Source organism: Bufo bufo, chromosome 2, assembly GCF_905171765.1.
Source record: "Bufo bufo chromosome 2, aBufBuf1.1, whole genome shotgun sequence".
NCBI lineage: Eukaryota > Metazoa > Chordata > Amphibia > Anura > Bufonidae > Bufo > Bufo bufo.
In genome coordinates this window covers 404,014,939-404,032,516 of record NC_053390.1, presented here as the reverse complement: position 1 = coordinate 404,032,516, position 17,578 = coordinate 404,014,939, and the positions used below count along the sequence as shown (strand labels likewise).

Genomic DNA, 17,578 nt, shown 5'->3' with positions numbered 1-17,578 from the left:
TCAAGTGACTGCTGACTCATGGGTGTCAAGAGACACCAGTGCGAAGCACTGAGGAATGAGGCAAAACCATAGTCAGGGCCAGTTTGAGTTTAGGGCAGGCAGGGTATGAGCAATATTATAAACAGTCTGAGATCAGGGAAGGGGGGCAGCTCAGGAAAAGAATGGAGATCAGAAAAGTGTTAGATCAGGCAGCGAAACGTTAATTCCAGAACTCAGGCAGTAGTCAGTACACGGAACTACTGCGCTGTGTTTGGGCCACTCAATGTCTTGGCAGTTACTAATAGCCTTGGGCACCAGTCAGAGCACTAATTGGAAACCAATGCAGTTGGCTTCGGACCATGTGATTGCTGTGATGACCAATCATATTAATAGCAAAAACATTTATGACTTTCCTTCCCCCACAATCCTAGATTTTCCACTATGTGTAATTGATACAATATTCACACTACAGTTGCTGCTATAGGTTGAAATATGGAGTAATACCTGTATATGGTATAATCACAGAGTGGTTCACATTGGGTGGTGTAAGGACCAATATCCACACATTATGAAATATATACATTATGTTAAAATAAAATATAGGGACAAATATGAGTTCTTTCTTTTTATTATAAAATGGATTGTAAGCCTTTCCTTTTATGAGTAATTCACATCAACAACATAGTTACAATAAGCAAAATAAACATTTTTTTTTTGCTGAATCTTGAATCCAATTAACAGAAAGACAGCAAAAGATATATAAACATTGTTGAATTCTGATCTTTTCAGTTTTTCTGCTCATTATCTGCCATCACAGGCATATCCCCTACCATTACCTGGGAAGTTAAACCCATTTAGATGCAGTATTTAAGTGAACCTTGAGAAAGTATATACAATATTCCCATTCAATTAACATTCAACTTTCAGCAGCATATTATTAATATACATTTGCATATGAAAATACAGAAGAACTTAAAAAAAAAAACATCCACAAGCTTAAGAAAATATATCACATTATGGCATTCAAATTTGAATTAAAATGCACTCCATTTTAGATCCTGCATGAAATGGATTCTTTTCTGTGCAGCAAATCCAATTTACCACTAAAAAGGAGAAAACCCATTCTTTCTTTTTCTGAAAGAAACAAAAAAAGGAAAACAGGACGTGATTAAAACTGCAGATGTGGCACATCAAAAGGAAACATGGATCACATCCTAAAAGGAATTAAAGCACTGAGGAAGAATAGCTCATCTTGAATGTGTCTCTCTGCTTCTGTTTCTAAGGGACTTTGTGAATAATAAATTGGAAATTACAAAACCATACAAAGTGTATATCACACTGGCTACAAGATTTGCATAAGTCAATATAATGGCTAATTTGACTTTCTGTACCTCACAGCTTGATGCCACCATAGATATATATATCAATTTTAGGTTGGAATGATGTGCTACAATTACTGTCAATGGAGTTTGTGACATAATGCTTATATACAAAGTAGCCTTAAATAGGCTTTCCAATAAATAAAAAAAAGTGTGTTCCATTTGAAGCCCTCTCCCAGATATGCATTTGATTCCTATACTGTACCTTGAATTAAATTTTCAAAGCTGGCCTTTTCTTCTAGTACCCTGACCCCAAGACTTCTGTAGTTCTATTCTGTTCGGCACATCAGAAACAGCTTACTATCTCCTCTGTGTCAAGACATCATCTAATCACGTTACCAAAAGGGTTTGGCCGTTTATAACCCTCTCCTCTTCGGGCCTTCCCCTCAGGGCATTTTAATTGAATAATGTTTGTGATAATGCCCCCTAGCTGGAATACATATCATGTGATTGCAACTTGCAGAGATTATCCACATTTTCAGTCAAGTTGGTATTTCATCCTCCCTAGCTGCCTCGAAAAGGACCTCCTCTCCTGACAAACTCTACAGTGTAGTTCCCGATCCTCTCTCCTCAATGAGCTTCACTTTTTTCTTCTGTCAGCGCTGAGAACTGTACCGTTCATCAGCTGTCCATAGCCAATGAAAGTTGCAGGCATCAAATCCAATGAACGGCACAAGTATTGGGCACCCTCCGCATTTATACTACAAACTGACCTTCCCAATGACCCTTGTCAATATATACATCCATCTTGTATACATTGACAAGGGTCAGGAGGGATGCATCCTGTGACCATTGACTTATAATAAAGCGGAATTGGTGGCAATTTAGCAAGTCTTATCCTGAATGTCTACAGAATGTCTAGTATATACTATTGCTTACTGATCGTGGGATTTATTTTGTGGGACTTCCACCAGCACTAGCACTAAGGGGCCGCATGTTTAGTAAAGGAAATGACACTTTCAAAAATTTTCCATGTGTGATCTGTCATTGAGCAGATACTGCACTAAAGTTCACCTGAAGGGAGTTTCATTCCAGTCCACTAAAAAGTAACTGGTTGTGAGTGGCTGGCGTGATCACAGCCCATTAATTCTCGGGATTAAGGTCAGTTTCAGAGCATTTACCACATTTTCCGTGACATTTCAAGGCTTTCTTTACAATTTACAGTTGACTCTGTAAACACAACATAGATCGAGCTTTGAGTATTACTACCCTGCACTGAACGGTTTGCCATATAAACAGTACTTACCTAGAACAGTCAGGCCCTGTCCAGCTTGGTGGGCAATTACATCTGTTTGGTCGTATACATCTACCTCCATTTAAGCAAGGCGACTGGCAAACCGCTATTAGAAGAAAGAACATATTTTCTAGTTTCATCCAATGTAAGGGTTTAAGAAAATCACTAGGTGGGGTCATTTACTATCAGATATAGGCCTGTTATTTTTTTAGATATAGGCCGGTTATTTGCGCTGTGATCTGCGACTTTTCCCTGCTCACACCGGTTCTAATAAAAATGGGGCGTGGCGTGGGCGGGAAGGGGGCAGATCAGCAGGTTTTAGGCGTAGAAAGTGTTCTAAATCTACGGCAGTAAAGAAGCTGGTGTAGATTTAGACATGCGGTGGATGAGCCTAAGTTATTTAGAGACCGGCGCCTCTACATAACTTCAGCGCATCCACTGCCAGCGCACAGGGTTATTAAAACGATGATCTTAATAAATGACCTCCTATATGTCTAGTCAAGAAACATCTTCATTACTTACCAAGATGACAGCGAGATCCAGTCCATCCATTTAGGCAGTCACATTTGTATGGAGTTGTACAACGACCTCCATTTAGACATGGTAGGATGCAAATTGCTGAAAGACAAAACAGATTGTATATATGGCACAATGACATAGTGGACCTGTACTGGTACTATGCAGACAATGACAAGGGCAGAATATTCATGCAACATTTCCACTTTAAACAAAAGTAGGCTAATATTTTAGAGTTTCAAAGGATGCTAGAAATATGCGATACATAAGATTGCTGATTAATTCTGGAATGGTCTTATTGAGTCGTATAGCTGAATTGTTCTATATAAGTTGTGGTTCATAGATCCAAGAAGGACATATTAGAAATAACTGTATTTTTTGTTATTAGCCCCTTCCCGACTGCCCCTCGTAAATTTACGCCAGCAGTCGGGCATTTAAAAATGGCACCTGCTCGTGAGTGAGATATCGTTGATCGCATACATTTATCCCCTCAGATGTAGTGGTCAAATGTGACTATGGCATCTGGGAAGTTGAAGGGGTTGTCTCACTTCAGCAAATAGCATTTATCATGTAGAGAAAGTTAATACAAGGCACTTACTAATCTAGTGCTTTTTCCTATATTGTGCAAGCACGGTCACCACTGATGGATTACAGGGTGGTCTGTAACCATGGAAACGAGCAGTGTATAATGTGATGGAAAAATGAATCCAGACAGCAAAGGAAGCAATATGGACAATCACAATATATTAGTAAGTGGCTTGCATTAACATTCTCTACATGATAAATACCATATACAGAAGTGAGACAACCATTTTAAAGACTGGGAGTGTGCATTTCCGTCTGTGTACCAGCTCCCCTGGCGAGGATCTGGGGAGCCGGATGTAGTGCGCGTCAGCCTCTGTACTACAGGGCTGCCGCATGTTAGTTCCTATGGAGCTCCTGCCTATGGCAGGGCTCCATAGGAACACAGCGTAATTCTCACAAACTCCAATCCTAATAAATTGGAGTCTGTGAGAAAAGTAATCTAATTAGGGGTATGCTAATGCTATCTCCGTACAACTTAAAAATATATACACTGCGCGGAGGCAAAATTTGTTAACTTCGGCCTTCGATTCTACAACTTTAAAAACATTTTAAAACAGCAATCCGAAGTCGGCAGTCGACTGGTACCTCGGACTTAATACATTTTGCCACCAGGTCTCCGTACAGCATTAAAACGAGCTTGGGGAATAAATTAACTTTGGATCTTGGATCTGAAGCGCAATTCGCTCACCCATAAATCTAATGATTGCTTGTTATAGTTCCCTAGGGAAAAAGTTTTTAAAAATATATATTTTTAAAATATAAAAATTCAAATCATCCCCTTTTCCCCAAAATTTTATAAATATAAATAATTTAAAAGATTTAAATAATGGGCATCGCTGAATGCTAAAACACCTGTACTATTAAAATATAAATGGGAAGCGGCGAAATAGGAAAAAAAAGAGTCAAAATGGTTTTAAAAAATGAATAAAAAGTGATCAAAAAGTTATATACACTCCAATACACCAATGGTATCAATTAAAAATACAGATTGCCCTGCAAAACATGAACCCTCACACAGCTCTATACACATTAAAATAAAAAAAAAGTTATGGGGGTCAGAATATGGCAATGCAAAGAAAACGTTATTTTTTCCAAAGTTTTTAATTTTTATTCAGTATTAAAACGCATGAAAAACTATGCATATGTGGTATTGTTGTAATCGTACTGACCCAGAGAATAAAAGTATCAGGTCCATTTTACTGCATAGAAAATGGTGTAAAAAAGGCCATAAAATTGTCGCAGAATGGTGTTTTTTTTTTATAATTCCACCCCATTTGGAATTTTTTTCCTGATTTCCACCACATTGTATGCAACTGTAAATTGTGTCATTAGAAAGTGCATCATGTCCCGTATAAAACAAGCCCTCATATGGCTATGTGAATAAAAAAATAAACAGTTATGGCTTTGGGAAGGCTGGGAGTAAAAAACAAAAACACAGAAAAATCACCCAGTCTTGAAAGGGTTAAATTTGATATTTTTGCATACCCTTGAACGATACAGGGCATTTTTCAAGTTGTAACCTTTTAGGAATGTCTGATAGGATTATTCCACTGCTTATAATTAGTGATCAGCAAATCAAGCTTTAGATCAAGAACAATTTGTTTTAAGGCCTCTTTCACACGGGCGTCCCGGATTTGCTCCGGATGCGCGTGTGCATAGCGGGAAAACTGCACGAGTAGGCACGCAATAGCAGTCAGTTTTGACTGTGATTGTGTTTCGATGTTCAGTTTTTTCCACGCGTTAAAAAAACTGAATGTGGTACCCAGACCCGAACCCGAACTTCTTCACTGAAGTTCGGGTTTAGGTTACGGTAGGTGTCCTATTCATTTTTTTATTTTCCCTTATAACATGGTTATAAAGGAAAATAATAGCTTAATACAGAATGCACAGTACAATAGGGCTGGAGGGGTTAAAAAATATATAAATAACTCACCTCATCCACTTGTTCGCGCAGTCGGCATCGTCTTCTTTCTTCTTCTTTCAGGACCTGCAAAAGGACCTTTGATGACATAATCACGCTCACCACGTGGTGAGCATGGTGACGTCAGCGCAGGTGATGCTGAATGAAGTGGTGTGCGTGATTACGTCATCAAAGGTCCTTTTGCAGGTCCTGAAAGAAGATGAACGAAGACGATGCCGACTGCGCGAACAAGAGGATGAGGTGAGTTATGTTTTTTTATTTATTAACCCCTCAATCGACATTTTACTAAGCATTCTGTATTAAGAATGCTATTATTTTCCCTTATAACCATGTTATAAGGGAAAATAATACAGTGATTAGACTTTAATGGGGTTTCTCATCCCTATCATCTCCTAGCAACCATGCGTGAAAATCAAACCGCAAACACACTTGCTTGCGGATGCTTGCGATTTTAACGCAGACCCATTCATTTCTATAGGGCCTGCGTTGCGTGAAAAACGCTAAATATAGAACATGCTGCGATTTTCACGCAACGCACAAGTGATGCGTGAAACTCATCTGAACAGCCCCATTGAAGTGCATGGGTCCGGATTCAGTGCTGGTGCAATGCGTTCACCTCACGCATTGCACCCACCTGGAATTCTCGCATGTGTGAAAGGGGCCTAAAGCTGTATGGAGACCTGTCTCTGTATAGTATGTATTGCCTCCATAGAGGCAAAATTCGTTTCGGCCGAAGTTGCACAAGACTTTGGAGGATGAATTTGGTAATCACTTCTGTGTCTTTAAAAACATTTCAAAATAGCAATCCAAAGTCAGGTTTGGTACTGAGGTGCCAGCTGGTACCAAACCTGACTTTGGATTCCAAATTTCAAATGTTTTTAAAGATGCAGAAATGAATACCGAATTAATTCACTGTAGGATCGCGCAACTTCAGCTGAAGCATATTTTTCCTCCGCGGAGGCAATACATTTTAATCCTGTACAGAGACAGGTCTCCATACAGCATTAAAATGAATTGTTTGAACAAATCAACTTCGGGTCTATGATCCGAAGCTTGATTCACCCAAGCCTAATTGTAATCTCCAATAACTATGCTTTCCTGTGTTTATATTCCTGTTGTTTAGGTAGCGCCAGCATATTTCATAATGCACAGGGATTGCCATCGCTGCCATGTCCCTGTCCACAATGTGAAACCCACCCTGATTTCCCTATCTCAGATACATCCATGTAAGTTACACATTGGTACGTTTTTGGAGTTTAGAAGGAATACACATAAGAGAAACATAAAATCTCCATGCACTTTGTACTTGCTTGATTTCCTACCCAAGGCCCCAATACTGAAAGGCAACAGTTTTAGAGCTCATGCACATGACCGTTTGTATTTTGCGGTCTGAAAAAATGGATCCTCAAAAAATATGGATAACGTCCGTTTGCATTCCGTATTTTGCGGAACGGAACAGCTGGCCCCTAATAGAACAGTACTATCCTTGTCCATAATGTGGATAATAATAGGACATGTTCTATTTCTTTGCGGAATGAACATACGGAAACGGAATGCACATGGAGTAACTTCTGTTTTTTTGCGGGCCCATTGATGATTAATTTTAGCAGTATGGGGAGAGGATCTCTGGATCATTTGAGAGTATGTATTTTAGTAGACGTACTCCGCCCGGCCGTGCGGAGCCAAACGGATCCGTCCTGAATTACAATGCAAGTCAATGGGGACGGATCCGTTTGACGTTGACACATTATGGTGCAATTTCAAACGGATCCGTCCCCTATTGACTTTCAATGTAAAGTCAGGAGTTAATATACCATAGGATCAGAGTTTTCTCCAATCCGATGGTATATTTTAACTTGAAGCGTCCCCGTCACCATGGGAACGCCTCTATGTTAGAATATACCATCGGATTTGAGTTACATCGTGAAACTCAGATCCGACAGTATATTCTAACACAGAGGCGTTCCCATAGTGATGGGGACGCTTCTAGTTAGAATATACTACTAACTGCGTACATGACTGCCCCCTGCTGCCTGGCAGCACCCGATCTTTTACAGGGGACTGTGATCAGCACAATTAACCCTTCAGGTGCCGCACCTGAAGGGGTTAATTGTGGGTACCACAGCCCCCTGTAAGAGATCAGGGGCTGCCAGACAGCAGGGGGCAGACCCCCCTCCCTCCCCAGTTTGAATATCATTGGTTGCCAGTGTGCGCCCCCCCGCCCCCCTCTATTGTAATATCATTGGTGGCCAGTGTGCGCCCCCCCTCCCTCCCTCTATTGTAATATCATTGGTGGCCAGTGTGCGGCCCCCCCCCCCGCCCCCCCCCCTCTATTGTAATATTATTGGTGGCCAGTGTGCGGCCTCCGTCGGCCCCCCTCCCCCCCTCTATTGTAATATCATTGGTGGCCAGTGTGCGCCCCCCCCCCACTCCCCCTTTATTGTATTAATATCATTGGTGGCTGGTGTGCGCCCCCCCCCCCCCCCCGCTCCCCCTCTATTGTATTAACCGCCTCCGGACCGCCTAACCGCAGGATCGCGTTCCGGAGGCGGCAGCGCTGCGCAGAGTCACGCATATACGCGTCATCTCGCGAGACGCGAGATTTCGCTCAAAGCCGGCCCGCGCATGCGCATCGCGGGCCGGCAAAAGTTAGAGGACAAGTTCGTCACCAGCCTGCCAGCCACGATCATTGGCTGGCAGGTTGGCGATTTTCAAAAAAACGAATCACAAACCATATAACAGATCATATTAGTAAATATGATCTGTTATATGGCTTGTCTGCTCCTCTGCTGGTCCTTTTCGTCAGTTGGATCCAGCAGAGGAGCAGTTTTCACAGTGAGTAGCACCAACAGTACATTTTAGCCCCAGATCACCCCCTGCACCCCAATTAACCCTTTGATCACCCCTTTGATCGCCCCTGTCAATCACTAGTGAAAGGAAAAAAGTGATCAGTGTAAACTGTCATTTTTTTTTTTCACTGGTATTGACTGTTAGGTTTTAGGGATAGTTTAGGCCCCTTGGTTAGGTAGTTTAGGGATCATTTAGCGCCCAGCCCACCGCACCGCAGTCCCTTATTCGCTGATTAGCGTATCGCTAATCAGCATTTGTACTTTTATAGTATCTGTAAGTGATCAAAACTGATCACGGTCAGATCTACAGGGAGTGCAGAATTATTAGGCAAGTTGTATTTTTGAGGATTAATTTTATTATTGAACAACAACCATGTTCTCAATGAACCCAAAAAACTCATTAATATCAAAGCTGAATATTTTTGGAAGTAGTTTTTAGTTTGTTTTTAGTTTTAGCTATTTTAGGGGGATATCTGTGTGTGCAGGTGACTATTACTGTGCATAATTATTAGGCAACTTAACAAAAAACAAATATATACCCATTTCAATTATTTATTTTTACCAGTGAAACCAATATAACATCTCAACATTCACAAATATACATTTCTGACATTCAAAAACAAAACAAAAACAAATCATTGACCATTCTAGCCACCTTTCTTTGCAAGGACACTCAAAAGCCTGCCATCCATGGATTCTGTCAGTGTTTTGATCTGTTCACCATCAACATTGCGTGCAGCAGCAACCACAGCCTCCCAGACACTGTTCAGAGAGGTGTACTGTTTTCCCTCCTTGTAAATCTCACATTTGATGATGGACCACAGGTTCTCAATGGGGTTCAGATCAGGTGAACAAGGAGGCCATGTCATTAGATTTTCTTCTTTTATACCCTTTCTTGCCAGCCACGCTGTGGAGTACTTGGACGCGTGTGATGGAGTATTGTCCTGCATGAAAATCATGTTTTTCTTGAAGGATGCAGACTTCTTCCTGTACCACTGCTTGAAGAAGGTGTCTTCCAGAAACTGGCAGTAGGACTGGGAGTTGAGCTTGACTCCATCCTCAACCCGAAAAGGCCCCACAAGCTCATCTTTGATGATACCAGCCCAAACCAGTACTCCACCTCCACCTTGCTGGCGTCTGAGTCGGACTGGAGCTCCCTGCCCTATACCAATCCAGCAACGGGCCCATCCATCTGGCCCATCAAGACTCACTCTCATTTCATCAGTCCATAAAACCTTAGAAAAATCAGTCTTGAGATATTTCTTGGCCCAGTCTTGACGTTTCAGCTTGTGTGTCTTGTTCAGTGGTGGTCGTCTTTCAGCCTTTCTTACCTTGGCCATGTCTCTGAGTATTGCACACCTTGTGCTTTTGGGCACTCCAGTGATGTTGCAGCTCTGAAATATGGCCAAACTGGTGGCAAGTGGCATCTTGGCAGCTGCACGCTTGACTTTTCTCAGTTCATGGGCAGTTATTTTGCGCCTTGGTATTTCCACACGCTTCTTGCGACCCTGTTGACTATTTTGAATGAAACGCTTGATTGTTCGATGATCACGCTTCAGAAGCTTTGCAATTTTAAGAGTGCTGCATCCCTCTGCAAGATATCTCACTATTTTTGACTTTTCTGAGCCTGTCAAGTCCTTCTTTTGACCCATTTTGCCAAAGGAAAGGAAGTTGCCTAATAATTATGCACACCTAATATAGGGTGTTGATGTCATTAGACCACACCCCTTCTCATTACAGAGATGCACATCACCTAATATGCTTAATTGGTAGTAGGCTTTCGAGCCTATACAGCTTGGAGTAAGACAACATGCATAAAGAGGATGATGTGGTCAAAATACTCATTTGCCTAATAATTCTGCACGCAGTGTATAATAGTATTAGTGTCACTTTAGTTCGCCCTCCACCCAAAACGTAGTGTTTGCCCGATCAGGCCTGATCGGTCGCCCACACGTGCGTTCACCCACGCCCGCCCCACCGCAGTGACAAAAAATTATTTTTTTTTGATCACTGCACATTCACTTTACACGCGCTGCGGCGATAAAAAAATCAGTTTTGATATTTTTTATCAACCGCAGCGGCCTCCGGTACTTCTCTAGCCTCTACTTTGTAAGCCAGGCTTGCTTTTTTTCTTGGGTAGTCTCAGGGAATACCCCTAAATTTAGTAGTCCAAATGTCAAACAGGGGGTATTCTTCTGAAGAGGCCTACAGGATTCTGACCCAGTCGGATGAGGAATGGGAACCCTCATCTGACGAATCTAGCGGGTCAGAATATGAACCTGTAGAAAGCAGTGGCTCTCTGACCCAAAGTTCGGACGAGGAGGCTGAGGTCCCTGATAGCACCAGGCGTACCCGGCCCAGTGTCGCTAGACCACAGGTTACGCAGGATCCGCTTCAAGAGCAGCAGAGTGGGGCTGGCGCTGCCGGATCACGTGGTGAGGCATACACCAGCAGCGCAGCCCTCCCTGGACCTAGTACCAGCACTGCCGTACAACATGGTGAAGTGGCGAGCACCAGAAGGGCAGTTGAAGCTGGTATGGTGGCACGTGCAGTAGTTACCCCGTCGCAGCCACCGCACAGACAGGCCCGTAGAGCCCCTAGAATCCCTGAGGTGCTGGCAAACCCTGATTGGCAGTCACCAACTTCAGCCGCACCATTAGTTCCCCCTTTCACCGCCCAGTCTGGAGTTCGGGTTGAGACGGCTCAGATCAGTTCGGCCCTGGGATTTTTTGAGCTGTTCTTGACTGCGGAGCTCTTGGACTTAGTCGTGGCAGAGACAAACCGGTATGCCACACAATTTATATACGCCAACCCGGGAAGCTATTATGCCCAGCCTTTCCGGTGGAAACCAGTCCAAGTTTCCGAAATTAAAATTTTTCTGGGCCTTCTCCTCAACATGGGTCTAACTAAAAAGCATGAATTGCGGTCATATTGGTCCACGAACCCGATTCATCACATGCCCATGTTCTCTGCTGCTATGTCCAGGGCACGATTTGAGGCCATCCTGCGTTTCCTGCATTTTAGCAACACCACCACCTCCCGTCCCAGAGGCCACCCAGCTTTTGACCGGCTCCACAAAATTCGGCCCCTCATAGACTACTTCAACCAGAAATTTGCAGATTTGTATACCCCCGAGCAAAACATCTGCGTAGACGAGTCCCTAATACATTTTACCGGGCGCCTTGGCTTCAAACAATACATCCCAAGCAAGCGTGCCCGGTATGGGGTCAAATTGTATAAGCTCTGTGAAAGGGCCACAGCCTATACCCACAAATTTCGGATCTATGAGGGAAAAGATCAGACCCTGGAGCCGGTCGGTTGCCCTGACTACCTGGGGAGCAGTGGGAAGACAGTCTGGGACTTGGTGTCACCCTTATTTGGCAAGGGGTACCATCTTTATGTGGACAATTTCTACACAAGTGTGGCCCTCTTTAGGCATTTGTTTCTAGAACAGATTTGCGCCTGTGGCACAGCGCGAACTAGTCGCGTGGGCTTCCCCCAACGGCTCGTTAGGACCCGTCTTGCAAGGAGGGAGAGGGCTGCCTTGTGTAACCAAGAACTGTTCGCGGTGAAATGGAGAGACAAGCGTGACGTTTACATGCTCTCCTCCATTCACGCAGACATGACAATCCAAATTGAGCGAGCAACCCGTGTCATTGAAAAGCCCCTCTGTGTCCACGACTATAATTTGCTCATGGGAGGGGTGGACTTCAATGACCAGATGTTGTCTCCGTATTTAGTGTCCCGCAGAACCAGACGCTGGTATAAGAAGGTGTCTGTATATTTGATTCAATTGGCTCTGTATAATAGTTTTGTTCTCTACAGTAAGGCTGGGAGAACACGATCCTTCCTAAAATTCCAGGAAGAGATCATCGAGAACCTCCTGTATCCAGAAGGTTCCGTGGCCCCATCCACCAGTGTAGTTAGCCGTCTACACGAGCGACATTTCCCCAGTGTCGTTCCTGGTACCTCAACCCAACCGTCACCCCGAAAAAGATGTCGTGTCTGTAGCAGGAGTGGAATAAGGCGTGACACCCGCTATTTCTGTCCTGACTGTCCTAACCACCCTGCCCTATGCTTTGGAGAGTGTTTCCGGAAGTACCACACACAGGTACACTTAGCATAGGGATTGCATCTCACAGGACAGGCACACAGGGCAATTAGGGCCCTTTTACTCACAGCTACTGCAAACCTCTCCTTTCACCTGGGATAAAGTGCATAATGTACTTCGCCACATCTTTGGGTGATTTGCGCTTTGCACATTGTCCCATGGGGAAGGAGAGGTTTGTCCTATAAAAGGTAAAAAAAAAAAAAAAAAAAGGTAAGCAAAAAAGTTAACTTCAGTTCAAAAAGTAAAAAAAAGTTTATGTTCTGTTCAAAAGTTATTATAAAGTTAATAAAATTTATTGTGTTGCGGCCTGTTTTTTTCTTTTTTGTTTTGTTTTTTTTACCTTCCAGGTGGACCAACCGATGAACGAGCTGCAGCACTGATGTGCATTCTGACAGAAGCATTGCGCTGCTGTCAGATTACACTCAAGTCGGTGTATGCGGCGCTGCAAGACGAGATTTCTCCTCTGCAGTAAAAGATACGTTTGCCGAGGCATATGAGCTGAGGAGGTGGCGGTGTTCATATGCTTTGGCAAACACTTTGTATATATATAAAAAAAAAATAAAATCCCGGCAATGATCTATTCATCCACATCGATTGATGTGAATGGATAAAATGGATAAATCTGGTTTGCCAGGGCATACGAGCTAAGTGGGTATGGATGTTGGGCGGAGCTCCTATGTCCTGGCAGACGCCTTTCCCCTCCTTTTTCTTTTTTTGGCAGAGATTTTTTCATCCACATTGATCGATGCGAATGAAGAAATCTGTGCCGTTCATTTTTTTCTTTCAGCCCAGAGGCTGAACGGAAAAAAAAAATCTCATTACCCGTATGCTCAATATAAGGAGAATAGCAGAAACTCCTAATGCTGGCCATACATGTAATGATTGCGGAGACCCTCAAATGCCAGTGCAGTACAAACACCCCACAAATAACACCATTTTGGAAAGAAGACACCCCAAGGTATTCGCTGAGGGGCATATTGAGTCCATGAAAGATTGAAATTTTTGTCCCAAGTTAGCGGAAAGGGAGACTTTGTGAGAAAAAAAAACAAAAAATCAATTTCCGCTAACTTGTGCCAAAATTTTTTTTTTCTATGAACTTGCCATGCCCCTCATTGAATACCTTGGGGTGTCTTCTTTCCAAAATGGGGTCACATGTGGGGTATTTATACTGCCCTGGCATTTTAGGGGCCCCAAAGCGTGAGAAGAAGTCTGTTATCCAAATGTCTAAAAATGCCCTCCTAAAAGGAATTTTGGCACCTTTGCGCATCTAGGCTGCAAAAAAGTGTCACACATGTGGTATCACCGTACTCAGGAGAAGTTGGGGAATGTGTTTTGGGGTGTCATTTTACATATACCCATAGTGGGTGAGAGAAATATCTTGGTCAAATGCCAACTTTGTATAAAAAAATGGGAAAAGTTGTCTTTTGCCGAGATATTTCTCTCACCCAGCATGGGTATATGTAAAATGACACCCCAAAACACATTGCCCAACTTCTCCTGAGTACGGAGGTACCACATGTGTGACACTTTTTTGCAGCCTAGGTGGGCAAAGGGGGCCACATTCCAAAGAGCACCTTTCGGATTTCACCAGCCATTTTTTACACAAACTCAAACTTCTTACCACACATTTGGACCCCTAGAATGCCAGGGCAGTATAACTACCCCACAAGTGACCCCATTTTGGAAAGAAGACACCCCAAGGTATTCTGTGAGGGGCATGGCGAGTTCCTAGAATTTTTTGTCATAAGTTAGAGGAAAATGATGATTTTTTTTTTCTTACAAAGTCTCATATTCCACTAACTTGTGACAAAAAATAAAAAATTCTAGGAACTCGCCATGCCCCTCACGGAATACCTTGGGGTGTCTTCTTTCCAAAATGGGGTCACTTGTGGGGTAGTTATACTGCCCTGGCATTCTAGGGGCCCAAATGTGTGGTAAGAAGTTTGAAATCAAAATGTGTAAAAAATGACCGGTGAAATCCAAAAGGTGCTCTTTGGAATGTGGGCCCCTTTGCCCACCTAGGCTGCAAAAAAGTGTCACACATGTGGTATCTCCGTACTCAGGAGAAGTTGGGCAATGTGTTTTGAGGTGTCATTTTACATATACCCATGCTGGGTGAGAGAAATATCTTGGCAAAAGACAACTTTTCCCATTTTTTTATACAAAGTTGGCATTTGACCAAGATATCTATCTCACCCAGCATAGGTATAGGTAAAATGACACCCCAAAACACATTGCCCAACTTCTCTTGAGTACGGCGATACCAGATGTGTGACACTTTTTTGCAGCCTAGGTGGGCAAAGGGGCCCATAATCCAAAGAGCACCTTTCGGATTTCACCGGCCATTTTTTACACATTTTGATTTCAAACTACTTACCACACATTTGGGCCCCTAGAATGCCAGGGCAGAATAACTACCCCACAAGTGACCCCATTTTGGAAAGAAGACACCCCAAGGTATTCGCTGATGGGCATAGTGAGTTCATAGAAGTTTTTATTTTTTGTCACAAGTTAGTGGAATATGAGACTTTGTAAGAAAAAAATAAAATAAAATCATCATTTTCCACTAACTTGTGACAAAAAATAAAAAGTTCTATGAACTCACTATGCCCATCAGCGAATACCTTAGGGTGTCTAATTTCTGAAATGGGGTCATTTGTGGGGTGTTTGTACTGTCTGGGCATTGTAGAACCTCAGGAAACATGACAGGTGCTCAGAAAGTCAGAGCTGCTTCAAAAAGCGGAAATTCACATTTTTGTACCATAGTTTGTAAACGCTATAACTTTTACCCAAACCATTTTTTTTTTACCCAAACATTTTTTTTTTATCAAAGACATGTAGAACAATAAATTTAGAGAAAAATTTATATATGGATGTCGTTTTTTTTTGCAAAATTTTACAACTGAAAGTGAAAAATTTCATTTTTTTGCAAAAAAAATCGTTAAATTTCGATTAATAACAAAAAAAGTAAAAATGTCAGCAGCAATGAAATACCACCAAATGAAAGCTCTATTAGTGAGAAGAAAAGGAGGTAAAATTCATTTGGGTGGTAAGTTGCATGACCGAGCAATAAACGGTTAAAGTAGTGTAGGTCAGAAGTGTAAAAAGTGGCCTGGTCATTAAGGGTGTTTAAGCTATAGGGGCTGAGGTGGTTAATATCATTGGTGGCCAGTGTGCGGCCTCCCCTCCCTACCCCTGCCCGATCATTGGTGACAGCGGAGATTCCGATCAGAGTCCCAGTTTAATCGCTCTGGGGCTCCGATCGGTAACCATGGCAGCCAGGACGCTACTGCAAGCCTGGTTGCCATGGTTACTTAGCAATATTACAATATTAGAAGCATCATACTTATCTGCTGGCTGCTGCACCGTCTGTGTCCGGCCGGGAGCTCCTCCTACTGGTAAGTGACAGATCATTAAGCAATGCGCCGCACAGACCTGTCACTTACCAGTAGGAGGAGCTCCTGGCCGGACACAGACAGCGCAGCAGCCAGCAGGTAAGTATGATGCTTCTAATATTGTAATATTGCTAAGTAACCATGGCAACCAGGCCTGCAGTAGCGTCCTGGTTGCCATGGTTACCGATCGGAGCCCCAGAGCGATTAAACTGGGACTCCGATCGGAATCTCCGCTGCCACCAATGATCGGGCAGGGGAGATTCCGATCGGAGTCCCAGTTTAATCGCTCTGGGGCTCCGATCGGTAACCATGGCAACCAGGACGCTACTGCAGGCCTGGTTGCCATGGTTACTTAGCAATATTACAATATTAGAAGCATCATACTTACCTCCGCGAAAAAAAAATGGAAAGCGGCACAACGGCACAACGGCCACGGATGCACACAACGGTCATGTGCATGAGGCCTAAAGTACAGCATATTTTTACAAGGACATAGTGGAATGAGGGAGCAGGTGTTATCATCTTTTAGGAGAATGCATCATATGTATATTATTATCATTATTATTATTATTTAAATCATATAAACATCCAACTTGAAATAAAATAAAGAAAAGAAAAGTAAATTTCACCTTTTCTAGTCTCTGCTCTGGCCACCAGGAAGTGTTTTATCGACTTACAAGCCTTTACTTGCAATAAATCTAGAATTTGTACTGAAGTCATTGATTTGCCTGTTTCCAAATAGTTTGTAGCTCTCGTCTGATGAAGAATTGCTTCTAAAATAGTTTGCTGCAGCCTTTGCAAACTGTCACTTCATGCTTAAATCATTGCTAAGAAATGATGCAACTGAGCAGTTCATAGCCCTAAATTACATCGCCTCTCTGTCCTTCAGCATCCTGCCATAAAGCAGAGACATTTGCTACTGTGATTGAGATTGTTAAATGTGAAGTATGTTTATCCAGATTGTAGTTTAACAGTATGTATGTTGTATTGACTTATTCTGCATTAACTTAAAATGGTCATGTTAAGGAGTTGATTACGTTTCATAGTTTTGAAGGTGTGCGGTCAATCTTCCCAATAGAATATTTTTTCTTCCTGCTTGGTATTTGAGACTATTTGATTGTTTGGTTTGGAATTGTGCTTGTATTGATGCCTGGAGTTAGCTAAAACTGTTGCACTGTTTAGTCCCATATTTTGTACCTAGAATAATGCGACAATTTGAACAGTTTAATTGTGGTTTAAGGATTTGAATATACTGGCAAATAATTCCGAAGATGGAAGCATTGCTCTTGTTCAGTAGAGCTGTACGATGGTGGGTCTGAGGGGCACGGGAGGCACAAAATGGGCATTAAAGGGAACCTGTCACCGGGATTTTGGGTATAGAGCTGAGGACATGGGTTGCTAGATGGCCACTAGCACATCCACAATACCCAGTCCCCATAGCTCTGTGTGCTTTTATTGTGTATAAAAACCGATTTGATACATATGCAAATTAACCTGAGATGAGTCAGAGCTTGAAAATATGACTCTTCTTTTTTTACACAATAAAAGCACACAGAGTTATGGGGACTGGGTATTGCGGATGTGCTAGCGGCCATCTAGCAACCCATGT

General features: G+C 42.7%; 1 protein-coding gene across 4 annotated transcripts in view; it reads right to left on the bottom strand.

The window, feature by feature from the left end:
* Positions 1-591: 591 nt before the first annotated feature.
* The window catches only part of SVEP1 (sushi, von Willebrand factor type A, EGF and pentraxin domain containing 1), a 459,579-nt gene continuing 442,592 nt past the window's right edge, over positions 592-17,578 (bottom strand). For all 4 annotated transcript variants that reach the window (XM_040417268.1, XM_040417271.1, XM_040417270.1 and 1 more), the window contains 3 exons: positions 3,115-3,210; positions 2,605-2,698; positions 592-1,113 (listed from right to left, as the gene is read on the bottom strand). In XM_040417268.1, the coding sequence (XP_040273202.1) occupies positions 1,083-1,113; positions 2,605-2,698; positions 3,115-3,210 (221 nt within the window). In that variant the 3' untranslated portion in view covers positions 592-1,082. The remainder of the gene's footprint in view (positions 1,114-2,604; positions 2,699-3,114; positions 3,211-17,578) is intronic.